General features: G+C 39.5%; 8 protein-coding genes across 15 annotated transcripts; 4 read left to right on the forward strand and 4 right to left on the reverse strand.

The window, feature by feature from the left end:
• Positions 1 to 455: 455 nt before the first annotated feature.
• LOC104824471 (putative invertase inhibitor) lies at positions 456 to 1665 on the reverse strand. Of its 2 annotated transcripts, XM_010556568.1 has the most exons (3): positions 1583 to 1665; positions 854 to 1134; positions 456 to 768 (listed from the first exon to the last, which is right to left on the reverse strand). In XM_010556568.1, exons 1-3 carry the CDS (start codon positions 1583 to 1585, stop codon positions 588 to 590), a joined length of 465 nt encoding a protein of 154 aa, XP_010554870.1. In that variant the 5' UTR covers positions 1586 to 1665; the 3' UTR covers positions 456 to 587. The 2 variants fall into 2 exon arrangements, with proteins under 2 accessions (XP_010554870.1, XP_010554869.1); XM_010556567.2 differs by lacking the exon at positions 1583 to 1665 and having other exon boundaries at positions 854 to 1319.
• LOC104824470 lies at positions 1620 to 3360 on the reverse strand. The gene has a single exon (XM_010556566.1). It carries the CDS (start codon positions 2871 to 2873, stop codon positions 1779 to 1781), a length of 1095 nt encoding a protein of 364 aa, XP_010554868.1. The 5' UTR covers positions 2874 to 3360; the 3' UTR covers positions 1620 to 1778.
• A 3319-nt stretch (positions 3361 to 6679) lies between these two features.
• Positions 6680 to 7421, forward strand: LOC104824473 (VQ motif-containing protein 17-like). The gene has a single exon (XM_010556569.2). The coding sequence runs from the start codon at positions 6700 to 6702 to the stop codon at positions 7258 to 7260; it is 561 nt and encodes a 186-aa protein (XP_010554871.1). The 5' UTR covers positions 6680 to 6699; the 3' UTR covers positions 7261 to 7421.
• A 2177-nt stretch (positions 7422 to 9598) lies between these two features.
• Positions 9599 to 13008, forward strand: LOC104824475 (DNA polymerase delta small subunit). Of its 4 annotated transcripts, none has more exons than XM_010556573.2 (14): positions 9599 to 9764; positions 10097 to 10229; positions 10554 to 10660; positions 10769 to 10895; positions 11127 to 11234; positions 11348 to 11463; positions 11545 to 11628; positions 11717 to 11785; positions 11865 to 11936; positions 12032 to 12123; positions 12215 to 12342; positions 12431 to 12532; positions 12629 to 12696; positions 12798 to 13008. In XM_010556573.2, exons 1-14 carry the CDS (start codon positions 9708 to 9710, stop codon positions 12849 to 12851), a joined length of 1317 nt encoding a protein of 438 aa, XP_010554875.1. In that variant the 5' UTR covers positions 9599 to 9707; the 3' UTR covers positions 12852 to 13008. The 4 variants fall into 4 exon arrangements, with proteins under 4 accessions (XP_010554875.1, XP_010554876.1, XP_010554878.1 ...); XM_010556574.2 differs by having other exon boundaries at positions 10100 to 10229; XM_010556576.2 differs by lacking the exon at positions 9599 to 9764 and adding an exon at positions 9786 to 9880 and having other exon boundaries at positions 10100 to 10229.
• A 35-nt stretch (positions 13009 to 13043) lies between these two features.
• LOC104824474 (actin-1) lies at positions 13044 to 15386 on the reverse strand. 2 transcript variants are annotated; one of them, XM_010556570.1, is made up of 5 exons: positions 15281 to 15386; positions 14622 to 14691; positions 14130 to 14523; positions 13368 to 13981; positions 13044 to 13270 (listed from the first exon to the last, which is right to left on the reverse strand). In XM_010556570.1, exons 2-5 carry the CDS (start codon positions 14679 to 14681, stop codon positions 13205 to 13207), a joined length of 1134 nt encoding a protein of 377 aa, XP_010554872.1. In that variant the 5' UTR covers positions 14682 to 14691; positions 15281 to 15386; the 3' UTR covers positions 13044 to 13204. The 2 variants fall into 2 exon arrangements, with proteins under 2 accessions (XP_010554872.1, XP_010554874.1); XM_010556572.2 differs by lacking the exon at positions 15281 to 15386 and adding an exon at positions 15097 to 15197.
• An 889-nt stretch (positions 15387 to 16275) lies between these two features.
• LOC104824477 (nudix hydrolase 23, chloroplastic-like) lies at positions 16276 to 18544 on the forward strand. 3 transcript variants are annotated; one of them, XM_010556579.1, is made up of 8 exons: positions 16276 to 16823; positions 17018 to 17149; positions 17354 to 17430; positions 17540 to 17675; positions 17753 to 17893; positions 17969 to 18027; positions 18125 to 18191; positions 18293 to 18544. In XM_010556579.1, exons 1-7 carry the CDS (start codon positions 16539 to 16541, stop codon positions 18183 to 18185), a joined length of 891 nt encoding a protein of 296 aa, XP_010554881.1. In that variant the 5' UTR covers positions 16276 to 16538; the 3' UTR covers positions 18186 to 18191; positions 18293 to 18544. The 3 variants fall into 3 exon arrangements, with proteins under 3 accessions (XP_010554881.1, XP_010554882.1, XP_010554880.1); XM_010556580.1 differs by having other exon boundaries at positions 18318 to 18544; XM_010556578.1 differs by having other exon boundaries at positions 18125 to 18544.
• On the reverse strand, positions 18433 to 20491 carry LOC104824476. Its single transcript, XM_010556577.1, has 4 exons — positions 20075 to 20491; positions 19795 to 19844; positions 19188 to 19261; positions 18433 to 19057 (listed from the first exon to the last, which is right to left on the reverse strand). The coding sequence occupies exons 1-4, from the start codon at positions 20327 to 20329 to the stop codon at positions 18588 to 18590; spliced, it is 849 nt and encodes a 282-aa protein (XP_010554879.1). The 5' UTR covers positions 20330 to 20491; the 3' UTR covers positions 18433 to 18587.
• Positions 20492 to 21587: 1096 nt separating this feature from the next.
• On the forward strand, positions 21588 to 23615 carry LOC104824479. The gene has a single exon (XM_010556581.1). It carries the CDS (start codon positions 22180 to 22182, stop codon positions 23470 to 23472), a length of 1293 nt encoding a protein of 430 aa, XP_010554883.1. The 5' UTR covers positions 21588 to 22179; the 3' UTR covers positions 23473 to 23615.
• The last annotated feature ends 274 nt before the right edge of the window (positions 23616 to 23889 follow it).

Raw genomic sequence — 23889 nt, forward strand, 5'->3', positions numbered from 1 at the left:
GGCCGAGAGCATTCCTACTCATCAAAATGTGGTGGTGAGAGATATCGTGTTTAATACTTTAATTTAGCGGTAGAGAAATATCTTTGACGAAAAAGGGAATCTAAAGGAATGCCCTTTGTTACTACTGATAAAAAGATGCCGACTTTCTTACAGTTCAGCCGGCGGCTGGTCCGCCGGAGTTATCCTCGGAATCCGGTGGCTCTTCTTCTTTACCGCAATTTTATCTAGATCCAAATTTTCCTTATTAACCTTTTTCCAGTATCTAATTCATACCAAGATCCATATCTGATGATCATCTCTCACCAAATCTATAAATTGCATAATCAATGAGATTTTTTTTTAATGTTATTGTCTAGTGTTTGCGCATGTATATCATCTAAATTTGTACAAAACTCACACGCGCGCACACACACACATACACATATATATATATATATATTTGGCGATTCAAAGACGGAAAAACAGAGAGAAACTATAAATTTGTATGTTACATGTATTTCTTTCATTTTACTAAATCCCGACAGTTTTGGGTTATGAATCACATGTAAGAAGAGGAATCTATACGATACTATATAATTAGTATACACTCAGTCAGAGAGGAGCATATTTATAACGCAGAGCGAAATTGCCGACAACTGAAAAGTGAAGTTGTTCCTCTCCGACAATGGCGAAACGATGAACCTTCTCTCTTTAAACCCATCTTCGCATGTCACAGAGGCATCGAGCACAGAGCTCACATCAATGTTCGCATCACTGTAACGCCTTTCCCTGTAACGAAACAGATCCCATCCCATGAGAGAGAGAGAGAATTCTTTTGTAACATCCATATCAGATTTTTTTTTTAATCTCTTACATGTAATCCTGACGGGCTTGCTTGAGAGTGACGATGGCGTCTGAATAAAGATCGAGACAATCCGCCAAGCAAGATCTCATCATGGGTTCAAGCTTCTTGTTCCTTAGGAGTTTTCTTATGTACCTTCTCGTGTTTGTGGCGTTGTGACGTAGAAGATTGATGGAGATCTTACCGAGGTCGGGTAGATGGGCACGGGGGCTCCGAGGGTCCGAGCCGAGGGCGGCTATGCACAAGCGGGATTCGATGTTAGGGTCGTTCCTTGAGCATTTATTGCATGTTTCCTGAACAATGTCGTCGTCGTTGCAGGTCGTGGGAGAAGAGGTGAATAAGAAGAGGCCGAGAATTGAGAGGGAGATTGAGAAGGGTGATCTCATTCTTTTGAGTGGTAAAAAAAAAAAAAGAACTAAGATGGTGATTTAAGTGTATGAACTTCGTTTATCTATGCGTGTGTGTGTGTACATATATATATACTCACATATATAGGCGTGTCTATATGTGGGATTTGGCAAAGGCGTTTCTGGGTAAAGGTCAAACTGTGTTTTTCACGTTGTCATTAACGGCAAGACACATTTCTTCTTCAGTTTTGGTTGCACTTCAAGACAAAGATTCTGTGTTCTGCAGTGCGTTTATGCAGCTTTAAGCAAACGAAAAGATGGAAATTCGACAAAAGATTTGGCATTTTTTACGAGGTAGAGTCACAGCTTTGCCTCTAAGCTAAGATTAATTTACCATTTGCTCGGACACGATCAAAACCCGCGACCAAAACTTTGCCGAAAACTGGATATTTCCACTGAATTACCATTCTGCAGAGTTTCAGAAACCATAAACTGCAACCCATAAGTACAGAGCCATTGTCGATCTTAAAAATGAAGAAGCTATATAACTAAAGCCTTAGCTTCATCACGGCGTCAATGGAGCTTCAAGTTCAAGCAGCTCCCTTTAAGGCTTTCTTCAGCTCCTCCGTCACGTCCCTCTCCGCCGGATTCCTTTTCCCGCCATAATCCGACGTCGCCTTCTTCTCGTTGTTCCTCCGATCGACCCTCGAATTACCATCGCTCCTCTCCGATTCCCTGAACTTCGACGACCCGAAATCCATCGTCGCCGGAGAAAATGGCCGACCGTTTGATATCTCTCTCCGGAGATCCTCCACGGCTCTCTTTAGCTGCCCATTCTCCGATTGCAGCGCCTCTAGCTGCCGGTTGACGGCCAAGCACACCTCCGTCACGTCAGTATTTCCCCGCTGACCCGGACCCGGACCCGGACCCGAGACCTTACCCGGGTCGTTCGGGGGTTTGGATTCTTTGGCGATTGGGCCATCCACGTGTTCGATTCCTATTTTGTTCATCACCAGGAAAGGAAATCTCCGCAGAGAAATCTCAGCCGTTGGATCGAGATCGTGCCTGATCTCCAAAGGGACCCTAACCCCCCATCGGAAATTCAAGACGGCACGTCCTCTCACCGGTAGCGACGACCTCGCCGCTACTTCGACGCCGGAGATCAACCCGGCGATGTCTCCGGCAGTCGTGGACGGCAAAACCGTAACCTTTTTGAACGCGCCACCGCATCCGTTGACCGCCGGGGAATCAACCACCTCGATCGACGAATCCTCCTCCGACACGGCTCCATTGATCGATTTAATCAGATTCCGATCGAAGACGGACGAATACGATTTCTTGACAGAGAAATCGCCGAACTGGGGCTTAAAGTGAAGCATGAAGCTAGGATTCCCCTTGCCCAGAAGATTAAACTCGGCGCTCATGACCATGGAGCTCGAGATGGGCGAACCAAACGAGCCTGTCCCGGTCTTGACGATGAGAGAGAAAGGGTTCCACGTATCGTTGGGACGGTAGGCGATTTTGACAGCAGGCCCAGATTCGAAAAAGGTGGAAAGATTCAGACTGAGTTCCTTGGATTCTCCGGCGACAATCCCCGATTGAAACGGCAAACCCAAGATGCTCAGAGGCACTTTTGCTCTGAACAGAGGCTTCTGCTCGTCCCGGAACTTGAGCGACGCCTTCATCTTCTTCTCCAAAACCCAGACAAAAAGATGAGAAATTGAAAGAAAATTCAACCAATCCGATAAAATCCAAGTGGAGAGTGAAGTGAAAGAGTGGTGGGATTTGTACGAATTTCGGAGATTTCAAGCTTAATTATTTTTCAATCTTCGGCGCTTCTCTGGAATTAGGGATTTCGAAAGCTCAGGAGCAGGGTTATCATAATTTCCCATTTTGCCCATCGAACATATCGGAAAGTTCTAAAGGGGAATGATGCGGTTGGCATTTGCTGTAATTTTATCCAAATCCCGACGGCAAAAGATAAGCTCCGTCGATTGACCTATTATGAAAAATGAAAGGCGGAAAATCTCTTGGACCTTGGTGGCATGAATGGCGAGAAAATGGGCCGAAAGGCCCAAAAGCCCAAATAACTTACTAAACCCATAATTAACCCCATGGGCTCTTTGGCTGTTTCATATTCATAGAAGAGTGGCGATTGATTAGTCTAGATAAGGTCTGAGCATGTTGTACTTCAATAATCATATATATGAATGATTATTAGGTTGGTGAATGAGAGATTATATAATATGCTTTCTCACATTTGTCTTCTTGCCATGCCTCCCCCGTGGGGAACAACAGTTTTTTTAGTCGAGACTCGTTAACAATATGAACTCAATCATGCATTCATACATACATATGTAGATGTGTGTATGTGTGTGTATATACTCGCATGTACATATACATATATACATATATCATATATGTGTGTGTGCGTGTTCAAGTTCCAACAACTCCGGCGATGTTATGCCACTTTTTGTTTGTCCGGATCAGGAACCAGTGATTTGTGGAGATCATTTGTATGATTGGATATTTGATCATCTCTCACATTAATTCTAAAACAAATATCGGACCATAAGGGATTTTAAAATGTTTTGGAACATCCACTTTTGTTTTTGGATTAAAAAAGAAATCAAAATAAATAATATTTTATTTCGTATATTATTCGGTAACTGGATTAATAGTTTTTAGGTTTTCGGATTACCAAAATGAAAAAATGACATATTTTTATTTCATGAAACAAAAATTTAATTTCATCAAAGAATGATATGAAAAAGTAAAATAATCAGAATATTATTTTTATCATAAGAACTATTTAAAAAAAATTAAAATTTTCAAGTTTAAAATAGAGAGCGAATACTAGACAAAAACAAATCAAAACTGATAATTCCAGCTAAGCAGAAGTCCGGGGGACTGGGAACCACGTCAAAAGATTCTGGGACCCACATATCCATACGTCTAACGTGCAGACACGTGTCGACCATCTAGCGGCTTATTGCGTATGTGGGCCGCATCCTAAGAGGGCACGAGAGTCGTGTTTCGTCTGACGCAAGCCGTACAAAAACTAAATCCTTTTATCAAGTTCAGGTTGGGCTCTTTTCTGACCGTCAGATCTCACCTTCACGTGTACATCGGATGGCTGTCATACATCGGATCTTGTAGATGCCCTAATTAATATTGAATTTAGCTTTTTTTATATTTTATAGATATTAAACACAATATTATCTTATTTTCTTATATATCAAAATAGAATCAAATCAGATAAACAATATTTAACTATATTTTGAATCAAATAAATTAATTTTAAATCGAATTTTGACAGAATCTGCGAATAATTGTAAAAATATAAATCAAAACTAAAATTCTTTATAAAATGACATTAAAAAAATTAAAAAATATGAAATTAATAAAAAAAGATATAAAATTTAATGATTATAATTTTTCCCAAAAAATAAAATATAAAATAGATTAAATCGACCTGGAATATCTACTATCAACCACATTCCGCCCGCCCCTTAAATTTAGGCCCGTCTTTTTTGGGTAAATTTAAATTTAGATTTTGGCATAATAATAAGATTACAAATAGATTTGATTTGTGCAACGAAAACTTTTAAATAAATACATTGTATCCCTTATATATAATACATCACATTCCTAAAGTTTCTTGAGCACATTTTAATTTAACAAAATATCACAGGTGTTAGTTGTCTCCAGTTATTTTCTCTATATATAGTTGTCATACAGATAATGGAGATATATGTCAACTGGTATATATTCCAGGTCGCGGCTGGTTACTGAATTAATATACGTGCGAATTATATTCCAATATTATTTGAATAATGCATCTATCTTCTTATACTACCAAAACAATTAGTGTATAAAAAACTAACAATGCGATTTATATATCGCTATACGCATGTAGGTATACATATTAAAATCTAGCACATATATTGCATCATTTTTTATTTATTTTTCCGAAGTTATGAAGGTTTGACAGATCATCACATCATTAATCATTTTGTGCAAAATGTTATAAAATTGCTATAAAATATTTGAATAACTCTATAAACCCAACTTGTATCTTTATATTAAAAAGACAGTGCCTAGATTCTCGTATGGTGTATCATTTTTAAGCCGGCTATATATGTATATCGTGTATTTGTCATTTAACTATTCGTAGAAAGAGGCCGTTTATATTTTAGCATGTAAGCATCTATCAACATATATTTGTTGAAGAAATGGTTGTGGGATTCACTAAAAAAATGTAAAATAGTGAAGAAACAAAATGAAGCAATTATTAATGGGGAACAATGGCGTCACGAATTGCAACTGCCTCGTGTGGTTGCAGAAGAAGGACGTGGGTCACACACACGCATATATATATATATAGGTGTGTATGTATATATATCTATATATGTAAGGTATATGTTTGATAATAATGAATGTTAAAATCGCGGTTCCTTTGCTTTTGGATTCTACGATATATATCTATATATTGTACGTGTTTGATTCGATATCTAGCAAAAATCTCTATATGCCATTGAAATATTTATATGATAAAGTAGAAGATATTAGTCACCAATCATTCGCTACGATCCAAATCCTATATGCTTTTGTTAATAGTTTCATTAGAAATATAAGATATGGTATATATTAATGAACCTTTTAATTTTTAATATATTTTATTTAAATAACATTAGTATGTTTCTTTTTTTTTAAAAAATCAGCTGCATATACGTGAACACAAACACGTACAAATACATATATGCATGCGTATGTATATATTCATGTATCGTACATGTACAAGAAAAAGAAAAACAAATGGAAGAGGAGATCAGAACCAAGTCTGCCAAACTTCAAGATGTCGGAAACCATATGCATGCTTTAGAAATGAACTCCCATCGAGTGCAGTCGGCTTACTCTGTTTACTTTGTTTAATGTGTATGTATATATCATATAAGTGTGTGTGTGTGTATATATATATATATAGGCGTGTGAGTATGTAATATGCATAAAATATAATATGAAATATTAGAGAAATTCCAATATGATAATGATTTGTTGGTTAGTAGGAGGGGACCACATGGTGATGTCTCCATTAACGTTCGTGTTAATTTATTTCACGTTTTGGGAGACCAAGGGTTCTCGTGTCATATATTATAATGTAAACATATTTATATATATTTCAATTAATCCAATCATTAATTAATTGTGTTATTCTCTACAAACTGCCTGTCATTCTGATCTTTAATTTGTATATAAAATTGTCTATAGACCAATATAATTAACATCTCTATGCACATCCTAATTCTCACAACGAATTATATATAAATTTTAAAAAACTCTGTAATTGTAGAAATAATTATTGCAAGTCAGTGACAAAAAGTTTAAATCCAAAACAAGACTTTTGCATATCATTTTTCATCCTATATAGCCATACCAAACCTTTCTAACATAAAATTCACAAACTCTCTCTCTCTCTATCTATCTCCGTCTCTCTCTCTCTAAAATCGCATGAACCCTAATCTTGACATGGAAACCATCGTCGGCAAGAGAAGTTCAACCTTGGCCATGCACAAACAGTCAAGAACAATATCGAAATCGAAGCCCAAAATACGGATCATTCACATATTTGCTCCAGAGATCATAAAGACGGATGTTGCCAACTTCCGAGAACTCGTCCAAAGACTCACCGGAAAACCGGACGACTCCGACAGCCATCAACATATTCAAAATCATCAAAAGGGTCCGAAGAAGAGCCCCAGAGAAGATCATGATCAGCGTCGCCTTCATCATCATCAAGCCCACGCCATGAACAAAGACCCCGCCTTCGAACGCCTGTTTTACGCAAACGCAGGCGTAGAAGAAGGAAAAGATTATGACGACGAGGAAGATGATACGAGAACTTGGAATGGTAATGGCGAGAGCTCGGGAGGGTTCTTGAACGGCTTGGGAGATGTAGATGGGTTTATTCATGAACTCGGTGAATTTCCGTATTTGCCCTTCGCCATGGATCACGCTTCTTCCTCCTCCCAGTTTCATGGTGTTTTTGCAGAATCTCAGCAATTCGCATGATTGGAATTACTTGATTAGCTACATATATATTTTCATTTTGTTTTTGGGTTTGTCGGATGCTTTCCATTCTTTGGATGGAAGATTTGACCTTTGAGGGTTTGGTAACTCTGGTTTGATACAGGATTAGGAGGTTTGACGTTTATAATTTAAATCTATTAGGAGTTTGGTGTGTGATATATTGATAACTGTTCTATTTTATATGTTGAATATATATGTATAAGCTCATTTGCTTCTAAGGTTTGCATTTATGCTCGATGCTATACGAGATTGGCACAACAAGACATGTTTTGTTCTTGTGGAAACTAAGTTTTTTTTTTCCCATTTAGAGCTTTATGAACTCGATTTATTTTTTATTTTTTTTTATAACTAAGAAGGTTTCTCGGACCTTCGACCCGACTACATCCATCATAGGCATGAGACCAGTTTTTGTATATGGACCATTTTGGTCCAAAAATTACATTCCTCCCTACCAGTGGAATCGAACCAGGACCTTGAGTATGACTTTCACCTCTTAACCATTGGGTCACCAACTGTTGGGTCGAACTCGATTTATTGATGTGGAATGAACAATTATTTTCGGTTATAATTGGATTCCTTTATTTTGGTTTCGTTAAATGTATATATATTTGATTTGTATGTCGAGTTTTTTTAATTCGAATTTTGCTGTGATTCAGTTTTATTAAGAAAAATACTTTGTTTCCAAAGAAAAATCATTTTCATCATTTGGGTGATCGATTATTTTATATTTCATCGGAATTCGATTAAAGTTTAAAAAATTTATAACTTTTGATTCTCGCATTGATTGTAGATATTTTATTAGTTTCGATTTGATTTTCATATGTGGCTGCTTTAACTTATCTTCCAAACGTAAGTATGATTTGAATGTTAGTCCAAAAAAACAAAAATTGGGAGGGTCTTGATTTCTATCTTGACTCGATGTATAAAAAAAAAAACAGGATTGTAAATTCCAACTATAGTGAGACACATGCGAACTTCACCATATAAAAACAAGATAATATATATATATATATATATATATATATTATAAATAATATATAAAATTAATGGTCTGACAAGGAAATCTAGGTTGGACAAATGCCTAAAAAATTACGAACTTGAATGACTTCTAACACGGGAAAAAAAGAATGTCGAAACATGACACTATATTTTTAATAATATACAAATACCACATATATATATGCATCCGCAGACATGTAATGTACGTATGTATATGTTAAAAAAACGGCCTCTAGACAAATACAGACAAATGGAGGGAATTTACACCCATCGAATAATTCGTAATATCTGAGTCAAGGTCAACTTATTTTGTATTAAAAATGCGACTGTGATGAAGTTTTTGCGAAATTATAAATCAAACCCCTAAAAAATGCGACGAAGAGAACCCATTAGAATAACAGTCCATATAATACATCGTATCATGTCGCCAAGCCATCAAAGAAGAAGAAAACGACAAAAAAAAAAGACAGAAGAATAAAGGATAAATCGCCGAAAACAATAATGAACTTTATAATATTGTTGTGTAAATATAAGAACTTTTTAATTTATTTCAAAATACATAAATTTTTATAAATATTACCATAGACATTTGCAATGAAGTTTTTTTTTTTTTTTTTTTTTTTTTTTTTGTATATATATATATATATTATAAATAATATATAAAATTAATGGTCTGACAAGGAAATCTAGGTTGGACAAATGCCTAAAAAATTACGAACTTGAATGACTTCTAACACGGGAAAAAAAGAATGTCGAAACATGACACTATATTTTTAATAATATACAAATACCACATATATATATGCATCCGCAGACATGTAATGTACGTATGTATATGTTAAAAAAACGGCCTCTAGACAAATACAGACAAATGGAGGGAATTTACACCCATCGAATAATTCGTAATATCTGAGTCAAGGTCAACTTATTTTGTATTAAAAATGCGACTGTGATGAAGTTTTTGCGAAATTATAAATCAAACCCCTAAAAAATGCGACGAAGAGAACCCATTAGAATAACAGTCCATATAATACATCGTATCATGTCGCCAAGCCATCAAAGAAGAAGAAAACGACAAAAAAAAAAGACAGAAGAATAAAGGATAAATCGCCGAAAACAATAATGAACTTTATAATATTGTTGTGTAAATATAAGAACTTTTTAATTTATTTCAAAATACATAAATTTTTATAAATATTACCATAGACATTTGCAATGAAGTTTTTTTTTTTTTTTTTTTTGTTGTTTCTGAAATTTTCTCTCACGTGTGTTTGGGAAGAAAACGAGAATCTAAATGTAGATCGATTTTTAAGTTTCGAACCCATTACCTCTTACACGACAAGTTTGCCTCTCCATGAAATCGGCAGAAGAGAAGACCAAAGTTGAATACTTTTTCGGCTTCGGATGCTGGGTTTCCCGCCATCAGCTCCATGGAAATCGACTCCGAGAAAATTCTCCAGAGGAAGCAATCTTCTTATGAATCTCTGGTTAGAACCCAGTTTTTGTTTTTTTCCACTCCCTTAAGTCTCTACGATCTATCTCTTATCGCAGCAAGTGAAAAAGCCGGGACTTTCGGTGTTTCTTTGTGATTCCGTGTGCTAGGGTTTGTAATCTGATTCGATATTTTTTTTTGGTTCGAAGCAATCTTCTTATGAATCTCTGGTTAGAACCCAGTTTTTGTTTTTTCCACCCCCTTAAGTTTCTACGATCTATCCCGTATTGCAGCGAGTGAAGAAGCCAGGACTTTCGGCGTTTCTCTGTGATTCTGTGTGCTAGGGTTTGTAATCTGATTCGATTTTTTTTTTTTGTCTGTTCGAAGCAGGATGAGAGATTCGAGATACAAAAGGAGATGTATAGGGGGCAGCAATACAGCCAAATTTACTTTGCTCGTTTGCATCTGATGAGAACACTTCTTCATTCGCTTGTTCCTAACTGGAAGCCCCATTTGCCAGGTACCTCTCGTTGAGCTCCCCTCATCTCGATCTTCTGTTTTGATTGTGAAAAAGGAGCCCACTTTCAAGCATTTGCTTCGGCATCGGCTCTGCGTAATGGGTTGAATCAAATTTGTAATATTTCAGTGGTTGTAAGTGTCTAGATTTTAGGGTTTTAAATATCTGTTCCTGAAGCAGATTAATTACTGCGATTCTGTGCCAGTTATTACTGATTTTTGGGAGTTCAGATGTTTGGACCGTGGATTTGAGCATTGGAATCTCATTTTTGCTGTGTTCAGTTGCACTTTTAAGCCCTTTCGTTCGCATTTACTTCTTGTTATGCAGTTTGCACGGTTCTGGGAATCGAAAAAGGGAAAGAATGTGTCATTATTGGTACATTGTACAAGCACATGAAACTCAAACCTTGCATTCTTGATGAATACTCTAAAGAGGTTTGGTTTTCCATGGCTGCGTTTCATTCTTCCTCCCCATGGGGGTTTCCTCTCTCTATCTGGATTCTTGTGAAATGCCTTCAAATTTCTATGTTATGAACGATGCAGAGGTCGGCTACTCCACTCGTGAAACCTCATAACTTTATGCACCCGGATGATCATCTGGTTCTTGAAGATGAGAGTGGGAGAGTTAAGCTTGGTGGCACAGCACTTCCTCCTGCCGCTTATGTGACAGGTCTGACAAGTGAATTTTCTTCAACTCACTGATTTTCGTTTGTTCTTTACTGTCTCACTATTTTTCATGAAGTATAACACATGTTTGAGCTTTTCTGGGCCTCTTCTTGGATCATTGATGGAATACCATTATGGTTATCTGCATTAGAAGGCAAATTTTAGAGAAATGAGGATGTCGAAGTATCAGACCGTTGTAGCTTTTTGCCCTGACCTGGCTGAGTGTACATGGTAGGTGTTGTTGTTGCATTACATGGGAAGGAAACTAGTGCTGGCGAATTCTTTGTTGAAGATGTATTAGAAGCTGGCCTACCGCCGCAGGTAGAGCGGCCTCTTGATCTAAGTAAGTTGAATTATGTTCTCTTCCTTTTGCTATCACACTGGCAAGTGGAATTCTGCTTATTTATCATATTATTTATAAGCAATCTCTCAAAAAAACATTGAATTGTTCGGCAGATGAAGATAAATACGTTCTTCTTGTGTCGGGTTTGGGCATTGGAAGTAATTCGTCTAATCCTCTGCAATCTCAGCTTCTTGTTGATCATATAACCGGGCATCTTGGAGATGAGGAGGTTCAAATCTTTTGCTTTCTTGTTTCACACTATCTTTTTTGTTTGCTTTGGTGTAATTTCTTATGCTATCGGTTTGAACAGGAACAAGGCATTGCAGCACAGATAGTCCATGTCATAATTGCTGGAAATTCTGTTGAATTTCCTCGTAAACTCTTTAATGGACAGGTATCCTAATTGCGGTGTTTTCTCCATTGCTGCATTCATATGTTCTACTACTTGGCCCAACCATTATCATTGTTGGCTGCTTTTATAGAATTTGGCCTCGAAAGATCAATCAACACTGTCTGAACCCGTCAAGGAACTTGATATCTTGTTAGCTCAGGTAGATTCAATGGTACCACCTGTAACTTTGTCGATTCATGGGAGATTAAAAACCAATCGATACCTTTGTTCTTTCATAGATTGCAGCTGGAGTTTCAGTAGATATCATGCCAGGCCCAAATGACCCAGCAAACTTCTCCTTGCCTCAGCAGGTTTGCCCGGCAGAATTAACTGTCAAACTGACTTTATTTCCTCATCAGGGATTTTGTATCGAGAGATCTAATCAAAGGGTCGTTATTTTCTTCAGCCCTTGAACAGATGCCTTTTCCCTGGATCGGCAGCCTATAACACATTCAGATCCTGTACAAATCCTCACTCATTTGACCTCGATAATGCCAGGTACGCCACTATATATACCTAAAATGCTGGTTTTGAACGATTACACCTGGTTGGCAAAATCAGTGTGAAGCATTTAGAGTCGACCATGCAGATTTCTCGGAACTTCGGGACAGAATGTAGATGATCTTGACAAGTATTCAGAGGCCAAGGATAAGCTCGAGTTTATGGAGAGGACACTGAAATGGAGGCACCTGGCTCCTACAGCACCTAATACACTTGGTTAGAGTGATCTCTCTTGCTGTTCAACTCTCAAAACTACTAATATATTTTTCTTGTCTTCTTATATGATTGTGAATCTTTCCTCCAGGTTGCTACCCTTTTACCGACAGAGACCCTTTCTTGATCGAGAGCTGCCCTCATGTTTACTTCATTGGAAACCAAGTTAAATTCGGGACTTGTTTGTTAAAGGGTATGACTTTTCGAGAGAAAAAGAAAAAGAAGATACTTACTGATTCTGTATTCAGACAACCTTAAGTCGAGTAAATATTCCTTTGTGAACACACAGGGTCAGAAGGGCAGGCGGTGCGACTAATCTGCATTCCCAAGTTTTGTGAGACGGGAGTCGCTGTTGCGGTGAGTAGAGGAGAAAACGTCTTCATTCTTAGCCAGTTCTATTGGATCGTACATTGCGAATATGCTGAAGCTATACCTCGCTGGAACGTTTATCTTTGCAGGTGAACCTGAGGAATCTGGAATGCCATACAGTTAGTTTCGGTACTCAGATTTAACTGAAATGTATCTCCAGGGTTCTTCTTTCTCACTGAAAACCATCTCAGTTCTTGAAGTGAAAGGATTGAGCTTATCATGTAACAAAATGGCGACATATCTCCAAATATTTCATAAGGGTTTTTGAACTTCTGATCTCAGAAGTTTGCCTTGTCTTCATGTGAATGTTTGTAGGTTGAATGTGGAACAATTAATGGAGAAAAATCCATAAGAACAATGATAGTAGAGGGTAGTTATACAATGGAAAGAATACTCACAAACGAAATTGTAAAAAAACAAAAAAGCAACCACTTGGTATTATAATGCAAAATCCTCAACAAGCCGAACGTGTATGCATATATGTATGTATAGATTATTAGAAGCATTTCCTGTGGACAATCGACGGTCCGGATTCATCGTACTCGGCCTTGGCTATCCACATCTGCACAAACACAAAATTCTCAATCAGAGAGTTTTTCATAATTAACCAAAAGCAAGTTCCAAAGAACAAGGTAGTTGTGTTGTGTTATGTTTTTAACCTGTTGGAAAGTGCTGAGGGATGCCAGAATGGATCCTCCGATCCAGACACTGTACTTCCTCTCAGGCGGAGCCACCACCTTTATCTTCATGCTGCTCGGGGCGAGAGCCGTTATCTCCTTGCTCATCCTGTCTGCTATGCCCGGGAACATCGTCGTTCCTCCACTCAGCACAATGTTTCCGTATAGATCCTTCCTGATGTCCACATCACACTTCATGATCGAGTTGTAGGTCGTTTCGTGGATACCTGCTGCTTCCATCCCAATGAACGACGGCTGGAACAGAACTTCCGGGCAGCGGAATCTCTCTGCCCCTATGGTAATGACCTGACCGTCGGGCAGCTCGTAGCTCTTCTCCACGGCTGAGCTTGTCTTGGCCGTCTCCATCTCTTGCTCGTAGTCCACTGCTATGTAGGAGAGTTTCTCCTTCATGTCTCTGACAATCTCACGCTCGGCTGTGGTGGTAAAGGAGTAACCACGTTCCGTCAAGATTTTCATGAGGTAGTCTGTGAGGTCACGTCCTGCGAGGTCCAGACGCAGGATAGCGTGTGGGAGGGCGTAACCTTCGTAGATGGGAACCGTGTGACTCACTCCATCTCCTGAGTCCAAGACGATACCTGAAACAAGACAAGAGAAACGAAACATCATGAAACCATGTTGTTCTACAAACATCCCTAAAGCACTAAGATTTAATATCCAAGAATCCTTGTTCAGACAACCATCATGTACTCCGCAATAGAAGAAATGACGGGTATTGCTACTTACCCGTGGTTCGGCCACTGGCGTAGAGAGAGAGAACGGCCTGAATAGCAACATACATAGCAGGAGTGTTGAAGGTCTCAAACATGATCTGGGTCATCTTCTCACGATTTGCCTTGGGATTGAGAGGAGCTTCCGTGAGAAGGACAGGGTGTTCCTCCGGCGCAACACGAAGCTCATTGTAGAAAGTGTGATGCCAAATCTTCTCCATGTCATCCCAGTTGCTAACGATACCGTGCTCAATCGGGTATTTAAGAGTAAGAATACCTCTCTTGGACTGTGCTTCATCACCCACATAGGCATCCTTCTGACCCATTCCGACCATCACTCCAGTGTGGCGAGGGCGACCAACTATACTTGGGAAGACGGCCCTTGGGGCATCATCTCCAGCAAATCCTGCCTGAGAAATGCACCACCTTTCATTATAAGTGCACTCCAAAATACCAATCTCGGTTCTTTGATCCAAATTTACAGATTTAGAGTGTTTCTTTTCCGTACCTTGACCATTCCAGTTCCATTGTCACAGACGAGAGGCTGGATATCCTCGGATTCCGCCATTTTCTAATGCCTGCAGCAATAATCAAACAGATAATCTTTGACCAAGTCTTCCAAATAAAATCTCGAGTTCACAGTAAATGCATCACCAAAGAGGTTCATTTGCAGAACCAAATCGATAGAATGTGAGCAAAAAGCCACTCCTGACTATTCCCGATTAACCATTTTGATTAAACATATAGCCGCAGCTTCTCTTTCATTAAAACACAACACGCATTCTAGGATCGGGTCTAAATGAAAAGCTCGGAAAAGCCCAGATAACAACATCGAAAAAAAATGTAATCGGTGCTCACTAATTCAAATTTGAAACGAGAAAGAAATCGTTAAAGTTCAAAATCATGAATCACGCAGGCTAAACTCAAAATCCAGAATCACTAGACTGATCCCGGATTACGAGGGGGAAAAAACGAATCAGAACCTGAGATCTGAAATGCGCGAACGATGATCTAATATCCAAACTGGTTTCTAAGAAGGAAGACGATCCAAACTCCAGAAAACAGCAAAACAAATCGATTTTGCCCGATTCCTACGATCTTCGACGATTGTAGAATACGAGCAAGGCATCAAAATAGAGAGAGAGAGAGAGAGAATCGAATATTCACCTTCAAAGAATCGATTGGTTTCTTCTCGCTCCTCGCTAGCAGAGAGCCTCAATGGCCTTTAAAGAGAAGCTACCGCTCTTTGTTTTTTAAAAAAGGGGAAACGAGAGAGAGGATCTGAAATTAGTAATGTGGATTGTCAATTTCTAAATAAAGCATATTTTTTTTCTAATGATCCTAATTTTTTTATTTTAAATCGAAGGACAAAAATCCAGCTCAGCATTAAAGCCTCCAACACTCTGGACAGCGTGTCGAGTTGTATATTCCTCTGCAGACGTTCGTACCAAAACTCGTGTGGTCTCACTGTTTTCACCTCTCGATCAAACCCAGTCAAATAATCGGACGGTGACAAGATCGTGTAAGATATCAAATACGTGCGCGGCATATAACCATCGGCAACGTGGTCGCTCGTATATATCGGCGACATGACACCACTATTTTACCTCCCCAAATATTTCATAAATGATTCCATAATACTTTTATTCTATATGAATTTATACATATATATATATATAGGGTGCTTTAATCAAAATTATCTAACATGATTAGAGGAAGGGATTAACGAACGTAATTGTTGGACAAAGCTTGTGACTATTTTATTAATTTATTTTACAGGTCATTATTCCTCACTCACGTACCCACCACCAATTATTAGCTCTTTACAGTTAACTTTAAAAAAAATAAAGGGAGTTTAATTTTAAATTTTGAACAAAAAATAAAATTATAAAATGAAATGGTGAAAAATGAAAATGCACGGGGAATCTTCACGAAAAAAATGTATTTCAATTAGGTAATATTTATCTCAGTTTTGCTTTGGTCGCCGCGAGATCTTTACTGTATACCGGTTCTGTGGTTTGGTTAAATCATCTAATAGGAATACCGGAGTGAATCGTATTAAACCGGCTTTGTGTCAGGTGATTGAACTGGATAGAATAGAATCTTGAAATAAAGATTGGCATTTGGATAAAGATGCGACCTTGATTCTTCAAAGATAACCAGCTTTTCACTGTGAATTGCGGTGGATGATAAATCTGTTTGATTTGGTTTACAATTTACTGAGAATTGTTAGTTGTGAATACCAAACTTTGGTCAAAGCATACGAACAAACAATCAATCAAAATCCTTCGAACAGAGAGATTGGCCAACGAGAATTTGCGATCGACCACGAAGCAATCGACGAAGTCGCGACAAAACCCTGGTCCTGTTTCAGAATCTGGTTTTGGAAAAATCCCAGATTTGTCTCTGAAACAGCTTACGTATAATGCTCAAAGCTATCCAGATTCTGGGCTCGTCGTCTGGATTTATCATCTCTCAGGGATTGACGAAGAAGACCCGCAAGTCCGCCGGCGTTTCTTTCATCTCTTCGTCGGCGAACCCTCTAAATTTCTCGGCTTTTCCCTCTGTTATCTGCGCTTCGAACTCGCCTGTCCCACCCTTTCTCTCGGCTCGGAGAATCCGCTGTTTGGGTCAAAATCAGATGTCCTCGACGCGTTCGGAGCCCGACCCAGTTTCCAATTCCTCGGCCTCTGCGTCTGTTCAATCAGCTGTAAGTTTGATCTCCTGAAGGTTTAGGCTTTCGGTTCAGTTTTGTCGTCTCTCTCTCTCTCTTACCCGTGTCTCAACGCAGAATGGACAGAGGATATGATACTGATTCATAACTTATACATGTGTGTATACAAGAGATCTGGGCATGCGTTTCTTCGAGTTCACTGATGAAGCATATGGTGTTTTGTGTTGAAGGGAGATGTCCGTAAGATCAAATACTGTCAATGGTGTGGTGGTCAGACGAAGCACGAGATACCTGACGGGGAGGAGAAGTTGCGAGCCATTTGCACACATTGCAGCAAAATTGCCTACCAAAACCCTAAGATGGTAATATCTCTTCATCTCAATTTCAATCACTGTATAGACATTTTCCTTGGTGGGGGGTTTTACAGTGATTTTGTTCACTTGCTGGAGAATCTGACTGAACTTAACTGTTTAAGTATTAAACTCTTTGTTCAAGTCCAAGATCTGCTTACTTGCCCTGTTTTGTCAGCACTTTGTTTCAAGAAGGTTACATATATGTACCTGCAGGTTGTAGGTTGCCTTATAGAACATGAACAGAAGGTCTTACTCTGCAAACGTAACATTCAACCTTCATTTGGTCTTTGGTATGCAAAAAAAAAAGAAAATCTTCATATCATCTTTATCCGTATCTTGAACAGGAAGTTCATGATAGATGATGATGATGATGATGATGATGATGATGTGTGGACACAGGACTCTTCCTGCGGGATACTTGGAAATCGGGGAATCAGCTTTGGATGGAGCGGTGAGGGAAACGTGGGAAGAAGCAGGAGCCGAAGTTGAAGTTGTATCACCTTTTGCACAACTCGACATTCCTCTTATCGGCCAAGTAAGACAGAAATGGCTGATCTCATTGCTGAATATATATATATACACACAATATGGCTTACTAATATTTGGAGACAGACTTATGTTATATTCTTAGCAAAGCTGAAGAGTCCACATTTTGCGCCTGGTCCCGAGTCATCAGAGTGTCGTCTCTTTGCGTTGGACGAGATACCATTTGATTCTCTATCGTTTTCATCGATTTTTGTTACCTTAAATTTGGTAAGAATGGGGACAGGATGAAAGAAAACTCACGATTTTCGCACAATCCGTGCTTACAGATATGTTTTTTTGCAGTACTTGGAAGATGTCAAAAATGGAGGAATTAAGTTTCACTATGGTACCATCAATAAAAGGTGCATCTCCGTGCTCGGACCGACGATTGTTACCAGTTCATGCCTTCACACTTGTGCTTTAAATCGACGTTTCTTATCACGATTTGCTCGTTTTCAGGGCCGGGAGTAGTCCTTCAGATATCCGGGCCTTCACTCTTGACTACCATTTGCAGTCATAACTCGAGGTTTGAAATTCATTTCCCCTTTATAGTTATGCATTGGAGAACGATTAAGATTCTTTCTTGAAAAAGATCTTTCAATGACGAAATCCTTATGGAATCTGGAGAGGTCCCCCTCTGGAATTTGCTCAGGGGCCTAAATGACCTTCTTGAAATGGCGGATTCGAAGCTCTAGCAGACAAAACATGACGATGATCCTTGTTGGTTCTGAATCTGTTTGGCGTTTCAGGGCATGCTTGTGCGGCTATTGATCATGCATACATGTTTTGTCTGATATTTCAGACTTGTTCTAATTATTTAGTTTTTTTTATACATTCACTGAATTAGTTGCCATAATAATACTCTGTTTTTTTGTTGTATATCCTCACATTGTCATATATGATCATATCTTGATCTGCAAACTCACTTATCACCACCACCATAGTGATCTGTTGTCGAAGTTATCTCCGCACCAGAAGTTTGAACAAGCAGACTGCTTATGGAGCGAGCCTTCACCACCATCCCAAGCTTCGCCCTCTTCTTCGTGATCTCTTTCTTCTTTGCATGCCCTTTTCTGCTTCTAAGTCTCCCTTTCCCTAAATGATGCTGACACAGAGAATAGCCTTGTCTCGTCTGCTGACAGCACCTCCATCCTCTCCCGTTCACGCGGCTACACCTCGATCCTTCAGCCAATGAAGAAGCGCCTCTACCTTTCTTCCGTCCCCTTGATGGCGCCATACCTGCATGCTCGGCTTCTGCTTTCTTGATATCTCCCACGTGTTTCTTCATCTTCGTCTCCTCGCTAACGCTTGCCCTGCAGGCTTTGGTTTTGCTGTTGTTCTCCTCAGAGCTCGTGCCTCTTCTCCTCTTCAAAGGAACAACCTTTTGCCCCTCTGTACACACACATAGAATCAGGTGCGACCAGTGAACAAAACCCAATGCACCGCATATAGATACATAATCTTCCCCACAAACTATAAATTGCTCATTGCTATGCTCTATCTGTTTACCATTTTTGCTTACCTTGCTGCGGTGGAGAGCCTGATTCGAGCGAGGGGTTCCCGGAAGCTGTTTCTGGATCCGGACCAACGTTCTCGCTACCCGACAGAAGCAAAACGATACGCAAGACTTGATTAATTAGGATGATAATGAGAGATTCGTGAGTTAAAAAAAAATCAGAGCACCATGTGTATATCGATATGGGAATGTGCACCACTGTGAGCTGTGTATATACATATATATCTACTTTGTATTTATACTCGTATGTATATATGCCAAATGGGTAGATCTAGAGGGCAAGATAACCACGTGATAACAAAAAAAAAAAAGGCAATAGCTTGAAGCTATGGCACTCCAGATTCATCGCGTCCTGAATAATTGGAAGGAAGCGTCGATGCTTACATACATAAAGCAGTGTCCATAACCCTCAAAAGCACGAAGTCTTCGAACTTCTAGCCGTTTTCCTTTTATGGGTTTACATCAAAATTTCATCTTTTTTCATAAAGCTTGATTTTTTTTTTCTTTCAAGAGAACAGACTTTATCTAAAACTTTGTTATTGCAGCGTAAAGATCAACATGAAAGGAGAAGACTTTCAAGTGGAAAACATAATTGAATCAGATGTTCACTCACCTCCCCACTTCTTCTTCACTCTCTTCTCCTTCTCCAAACATTGTATTGTCCTTTGGACAAATCATCAGGAAAGACAAAAGACACAAAACGAATGAAAATTCTGCAGAGAAATCGGACAGGTTTTTCCCCCCATCAGTTTGAAACAAAAGAATGATCTTACTCAACACAAGTGCGCGCGGTCGAAAACTGTTTTTTTTCTTTAAGTAACAACAAGAAAGAATTAAAAAAAGCAAGACAACGAAGAATGAGTTGTGTATCTCTTTAGTTCCGTGTTACTAACCAAAGCCGCCTTCTCCTCCTCATTCAGATCCTTCTCATCGTCATCATGGGCTCCATGATCAGAAAAATCAACGCCCCACCGTCGGATCAGCTCATCAGAAACATCTGACGGCGGATGAGGAGGAGGAACGCCTATACCGCCATCACCCTCGTCGCCGTCGGTGGTGGCCGGTGAGCGGTTGAAGTAGAGATCTGAGAGAGGGACCGGTAACAGAGACGACAAAGGAAGAGGGACTTGTCGTTTCCGGATCCTCATGGTACGAACACACGCACACAATGGAAGATTCCTTCGAATCTCGTGACTTTTGCACGGATTGGGTATAAACCCAGATAACAAGAGGAGGGAATTCAGTGAGGGATAGGGGAAAAAAAGATTTTTTTTTTTCTTTCGCTATGGTTGCGTATGATTTTTTTTCTCTCAAGCTCATGTCTCTCTCTAACTTTTTTATTTTGTTCCACCCAAAAAAGTTTTAAAATTATAATTAATAAAATGATATTATTATGGAAAAAATAGTTTAATGTTCTTAACCACACTCTTCATGTTCTTTCATATTTGTACCCCATATATTTAAATTTGTCATTTAGACCCCTTTTCATCTTTTTTTTTATAAATAAGATTATCACCCCAAGACTATCAGCAACCAGAAACTTAGACAGTAGCGATGGAGGAGAGGTAAAAGCAGACGTTCATAATGGAAGAGTGTGACATGTAGATGCTAAGAAATCTGTGTACGAGTTAGCTTCCCGATAAATATGATAGATTGATACCTCCCATTGTTTGGCTAATAGAGTACGGATTGCTTTGAGGAGATTCCCATCTATCGTGTTCGTATCCTTTTGATTATTGATTGCGTCCACCAAAGATTTGCTATCAATTTCCACCAGAATTTTTCGATATCCACTCTGCCATGCTAGCCGCAAGCCGATTAGAACCCCCAGGTCTCTGCTCTAAAGATTGAGCATATACCAAATTTCGAGGTGAAACCAATAGACCAGTTTAATGTTCCCGTAATGATCCCTAATAAGGCCTCCACACGCAGCAGAGGTCGGGTTTCCTCACACTACCATCCGAATTCAGTTTCCAAACATCCGGAGGGGGTGATAACATTTTCATCTCTTTAGAGAAACCAGACCGGTGATGTTCTTTGAAAGATACAAATGAATTGGCTTACAACCTTTTTGTAGAAATCATTTAATAAATATGGATTGAAACCTCTCTATCTCCATCTTATCGACTGATATCGTTTAATTAAAACAAAAATCTATTCTATTTTTATACCATTTATCATTAATCATTATTATTTTTAAAAAATAATCAGATTGAGAAACCCACCGTACGAATATTCTTATAATTCGACTCTTAATCATTGTTAAATTTCATAACGGATTGATTTATGATTTGTAGGATTGAATGTTGGTCAAAATGTGGGGTCCATATGACTGTAGCGTTGACAGGAGCCGTCCGATTAATGTCTTAACGGAGGATAGAATTCGTTAGCGTAGTCGGTACTGTACGGGATTCCTACCTTCTCTTCCTCTCTCTCTCCTCTCTCTTGTCTCCGATTCATCGTTCTCACTCGCCATTCGTCGAGATTTGATCGTATGGAAGAGGGCGCGTTCCATGACGAGTCCACACGTTTGCGGCTCGATTAGAATCGGAGCGTCGGCTAGTTCAGGAGCTCCGAGCTGCTCTCTCCCGTGAGTTGATCGTCAATACAAAGTCGTCTGTTTTTTTTTATACCACTTCCTCCATTCGTAATTGTTCTCTCTCCGGCTCTGGATTTTTGCTGCGATTTTGCAAAATTTGGTCCAGTTCGGGTTTTCTGCGATAATTTTGTTGATTCGAGGTTACCCTCTTGGTAACAAGCAAGCTCTAGGGTTTTCCTCAATCGGAGATTCAATTCCGTTGCGGGTTTCTCATAAGAGATGTGCGAATTAGGGTTTTCTGATTGGGGGTTTCCTGATTATGCTGCGGAAAGGAGTGTTGGAGATCCGGATTTTACCCAATAATGGAATGACTATGGTTGTTCGTCTGGGAAATACTAGGGTTAATTTATCCTGTTTCTAATTTTTCTGGAGAAGTAAATTTAGGTTACCGAAGTCGTGATGGGTGAGGAGATATCGGACACGATGAACCTGGATTTGAATCTGGGTCCTGGTCCTGAGTCTGGACTACAGACGGCGCCGAACGATGTTGTGAGTTTGGCTGATTGGATCAGCGAGTCTTCTGAGAGGGCCTCCGAAGCTGTGACAAGGATTAGGACACGGCATCGGTCGCTATTCAGACAGCTCAATCTTCCTATTCTTGCCGAGACTCAGAGCCTGGCGATAGAACTGAACCAACTGATGGGCAGTTCTGCAAATGGAGCCGCCTTGCTGACTGGTGAGGGCAGTATTGCCGCTGAGGCAAGAGGCAACGGGGACTCGAAAACATGCGAGATTGGGAACGGAGTGATGGAGAACAGTGGGTCGGAGAAGAAAGGCGATATCGAGAAGAGCAATGGCAGTGATGGGAGTTTTTTCGACTGTAACATATGTTTGGACTTGGCAAAGGAACCGGTTGTCACTTGTTGTGGACACCTTTTCTGCTGGCCGTGCCTTTACCAGTGGCTGCAAATCTCAGATGCAAAGGAATGCCCTGTTTGCAAAGGGGAGGTGACTCAGAAAACCGTGACACCGATTTATGGTCGAGGAAACCATAGAAGAGAATCTGAAGAAAACCCAGATACTAAAATCCCGATGAGACCTCATGCCCGTCGCTTTGAGAGTTTGAGGCAAACTCTTCAAAGGTCACCTTTTACGATACCGATGGAAGAGATGATTAGACGTATACAAAGTAGGTTTGACAGGGATTCTTCCTCGATACCGGATTTTAGTAACCGTGAAGCATCAGAAAGAGTGCATGAGCGTGCAAGTTCAATTCTTAACCGGTTTATGACTTCAAGAGGAGTTAGAGAAGAACAGAACCCGGCTAGTGTTGCCTCGGCTGCTGCTGTAGCTGCAGCATCAGATGAAATTGATCTCACCCCGAACATAGCCCCTGACCTTGAAGGAGAGACCCCGAGGTTCCATCCTCTGTTGATCAGGAGACAGTTGCAATCACACAGAGTTGCGAGAATCTCTCCGTTCTCGTCTGCATTCGGTTCAGTGGTCGATTCATATGTCAGAAATCATCCCTCGGGGAGAAACCAAGAGCAGAACCCTCCTGTGGTTGATGACAGAGATTCTTTCTCAAGCATAGCAGCTGTCATAAACTCGGAGAGTCAGCTTGATGCAGTGGAGATTGATTCTATGGCCCTTTCGACTTCATCTTCGAGAAGAAGGAACGAGAACACATCGAGGGTTTCTGATGTAGACAGTGTAGATTCTCGCCCACCGAGGAGGAGGAGGTTGGCCTAGAAGACATTCATGACAGCAACCTTCACTCGTTAAGACATGCGAGATGGCTGATGGTTGTTGAGACGTGGAGGCTTGGGGGTTGATTTCTCGATTGATCAAATTCAAGACAGAATCCGATTATGAAAGATTGTAACTTTTCTTTTTTTTGCTTTCCCGTTTTGGTGTTAATGTCTGTACGTGTAGTGATGTTCTTTGAAAGATACAAATGAATTGGCTTACAACCTTTTTGTAGAAATCATTTAATAAATATGGATTGAAACCTCTCTATCTCCATCTTATCGACTGATATCGTTTAATTAAAACAAAAATCTATTCTATTTTTATACCATTTATCATTAATCATTATTATTTTTAAAAAATAGTTTTTCAATCCATGTTGTGGGATATCATCAAATGCGGTGTAACTGTTATGTACGA

The sequence above is a fragment of the Tarenaya hassleriana genome, unplaced genomic scaffold (assembly GCF_000463585.1).
Source record: "Tarenaya hassleriana unplaced genomic scaffold, ASM46358v1 Cleome4, whole genome shotgun sequence".
In the NCBI taxonomy this organism is placed as follows: domain Eukaryota; kingdom Viridiplantae; phylum Streptophyta; class Magnoliopsida; order Brassicales; family Cleomaceae; genus Tarenaya; species Tarenaya hassleriana.

Coding starts and splice junctions, on each gene's coding strand:
- LOC104824471 (XM_010556567.2), bottom strand. CDS start 1,227: ATGAGATCACCCTTCTCAATCTCCCTCTCAATTCTCGGCCTCTTCTTA. Junction 769..853: donor CAAGCCCGTCAGGATTACAT/GTAAGAGATTAA, acceptor GTTTCGTTACAG/GGAAAGGCGTTACAGTGATG.
- LOC104824470 (XM_010556566.1), bottom strand. CDS start 2,873: ATGAAGGCGTCGCTCAAGTTCCGGGACGAGCAGAAGCCTCTGTTCAGA.
- LOC104824474 (XM_010556570.1), bottom strand. CDS start 14,681: ATGGCGGAATCCGAGGATATCCAGCCTCTCGTCTGTGACAATGGAACT. Junction 14,524..14,621: donor ATGGAACTGGAATGGTCAAG/GTACGGAAAAGA, acceptor TGCATTTCTCAG/GCAGGATTTGCTGGAGATGA. Junction 13,271..13,367: donor CCCTCAGCACTTTCCAACAG/GTTAAAAACATA, acceptor GTGTTTGTGCAG/ATGTGGATAGCCAAGGCCGA.
- LOC104824473 (XM_010556569.2), top strand. CDS start 6,700: ATGAACCCTAATCTTGACATGGAAACCATCGTCGGCAAGAGAAGTTCA.
- LOC104824479 (XM_010556581.1), top strand. CDS start 22,180: ATGGGTGAGGAGATATCGGACACGATGAACCTGGATTTGAATCTGGGT.
- LOC104824477 (XM_010556578.1), top strand. CDS start 16,539: ATGCTCAAAGCTATCCAGATTCTGGGCTCGTCGTCTGGATTTATCATC. Junction 17,676..17,752: donor ACATTCCTCTTATCGGCCAA/GTAAGACAGAAA, acceptor ATTTGGAGACAG/ACTTATGTTATATTCTTAGC. Junction 17,894..17,968: donor TTTTTGTTACCTTAAATTTG/GTAAGAATGGGG, acceptor GTTTTTTTGCAG/TACTTGGAAGATGTCAAAAA.
- LOC104824475 (XM_010556573.2), top strand. CDS start 9,708: ATGGAAATCGACTCCGAGAAAATTCTCCAGAGGAAGCAATCTTCTTAT. Junction 10,896..11,126: donor TCCTGCCGCTTATGTGACAG/GTCTGACAAGTG, acceptor TGTACATGGTAG/GTGTTGTTGTTGCATTACAT. Junction 12,343..12,430: donor TACAGCACCTAATACACTTG/GTTAGAGTGATC, acceptor TCTTTCCTCCAG/GTTGCTACCCTTTTACCGAC.
- LOC104824476 (XM_010556577.1), bottom strand. CDS start 20,329: ATGAGGATCCGGAAACGACAAGTCCCTCTTCCTTTGTCGTCTCTGTTA. Junction 19,845..20,074: donor AGGAGGAGAAGGCGGCTTTG/GTTAGTAACACG, acceptor ATTTGTCCAAAG/GACAATACAATGTTTGGAGA. Junction 19,058..19,187: donor AGGCTCTCCACCGCAGCAAG/GTAAGCAAAAAT, acceptor GTGTGTGTACAG/AGGGGCAAAAGGTTGTTCCT.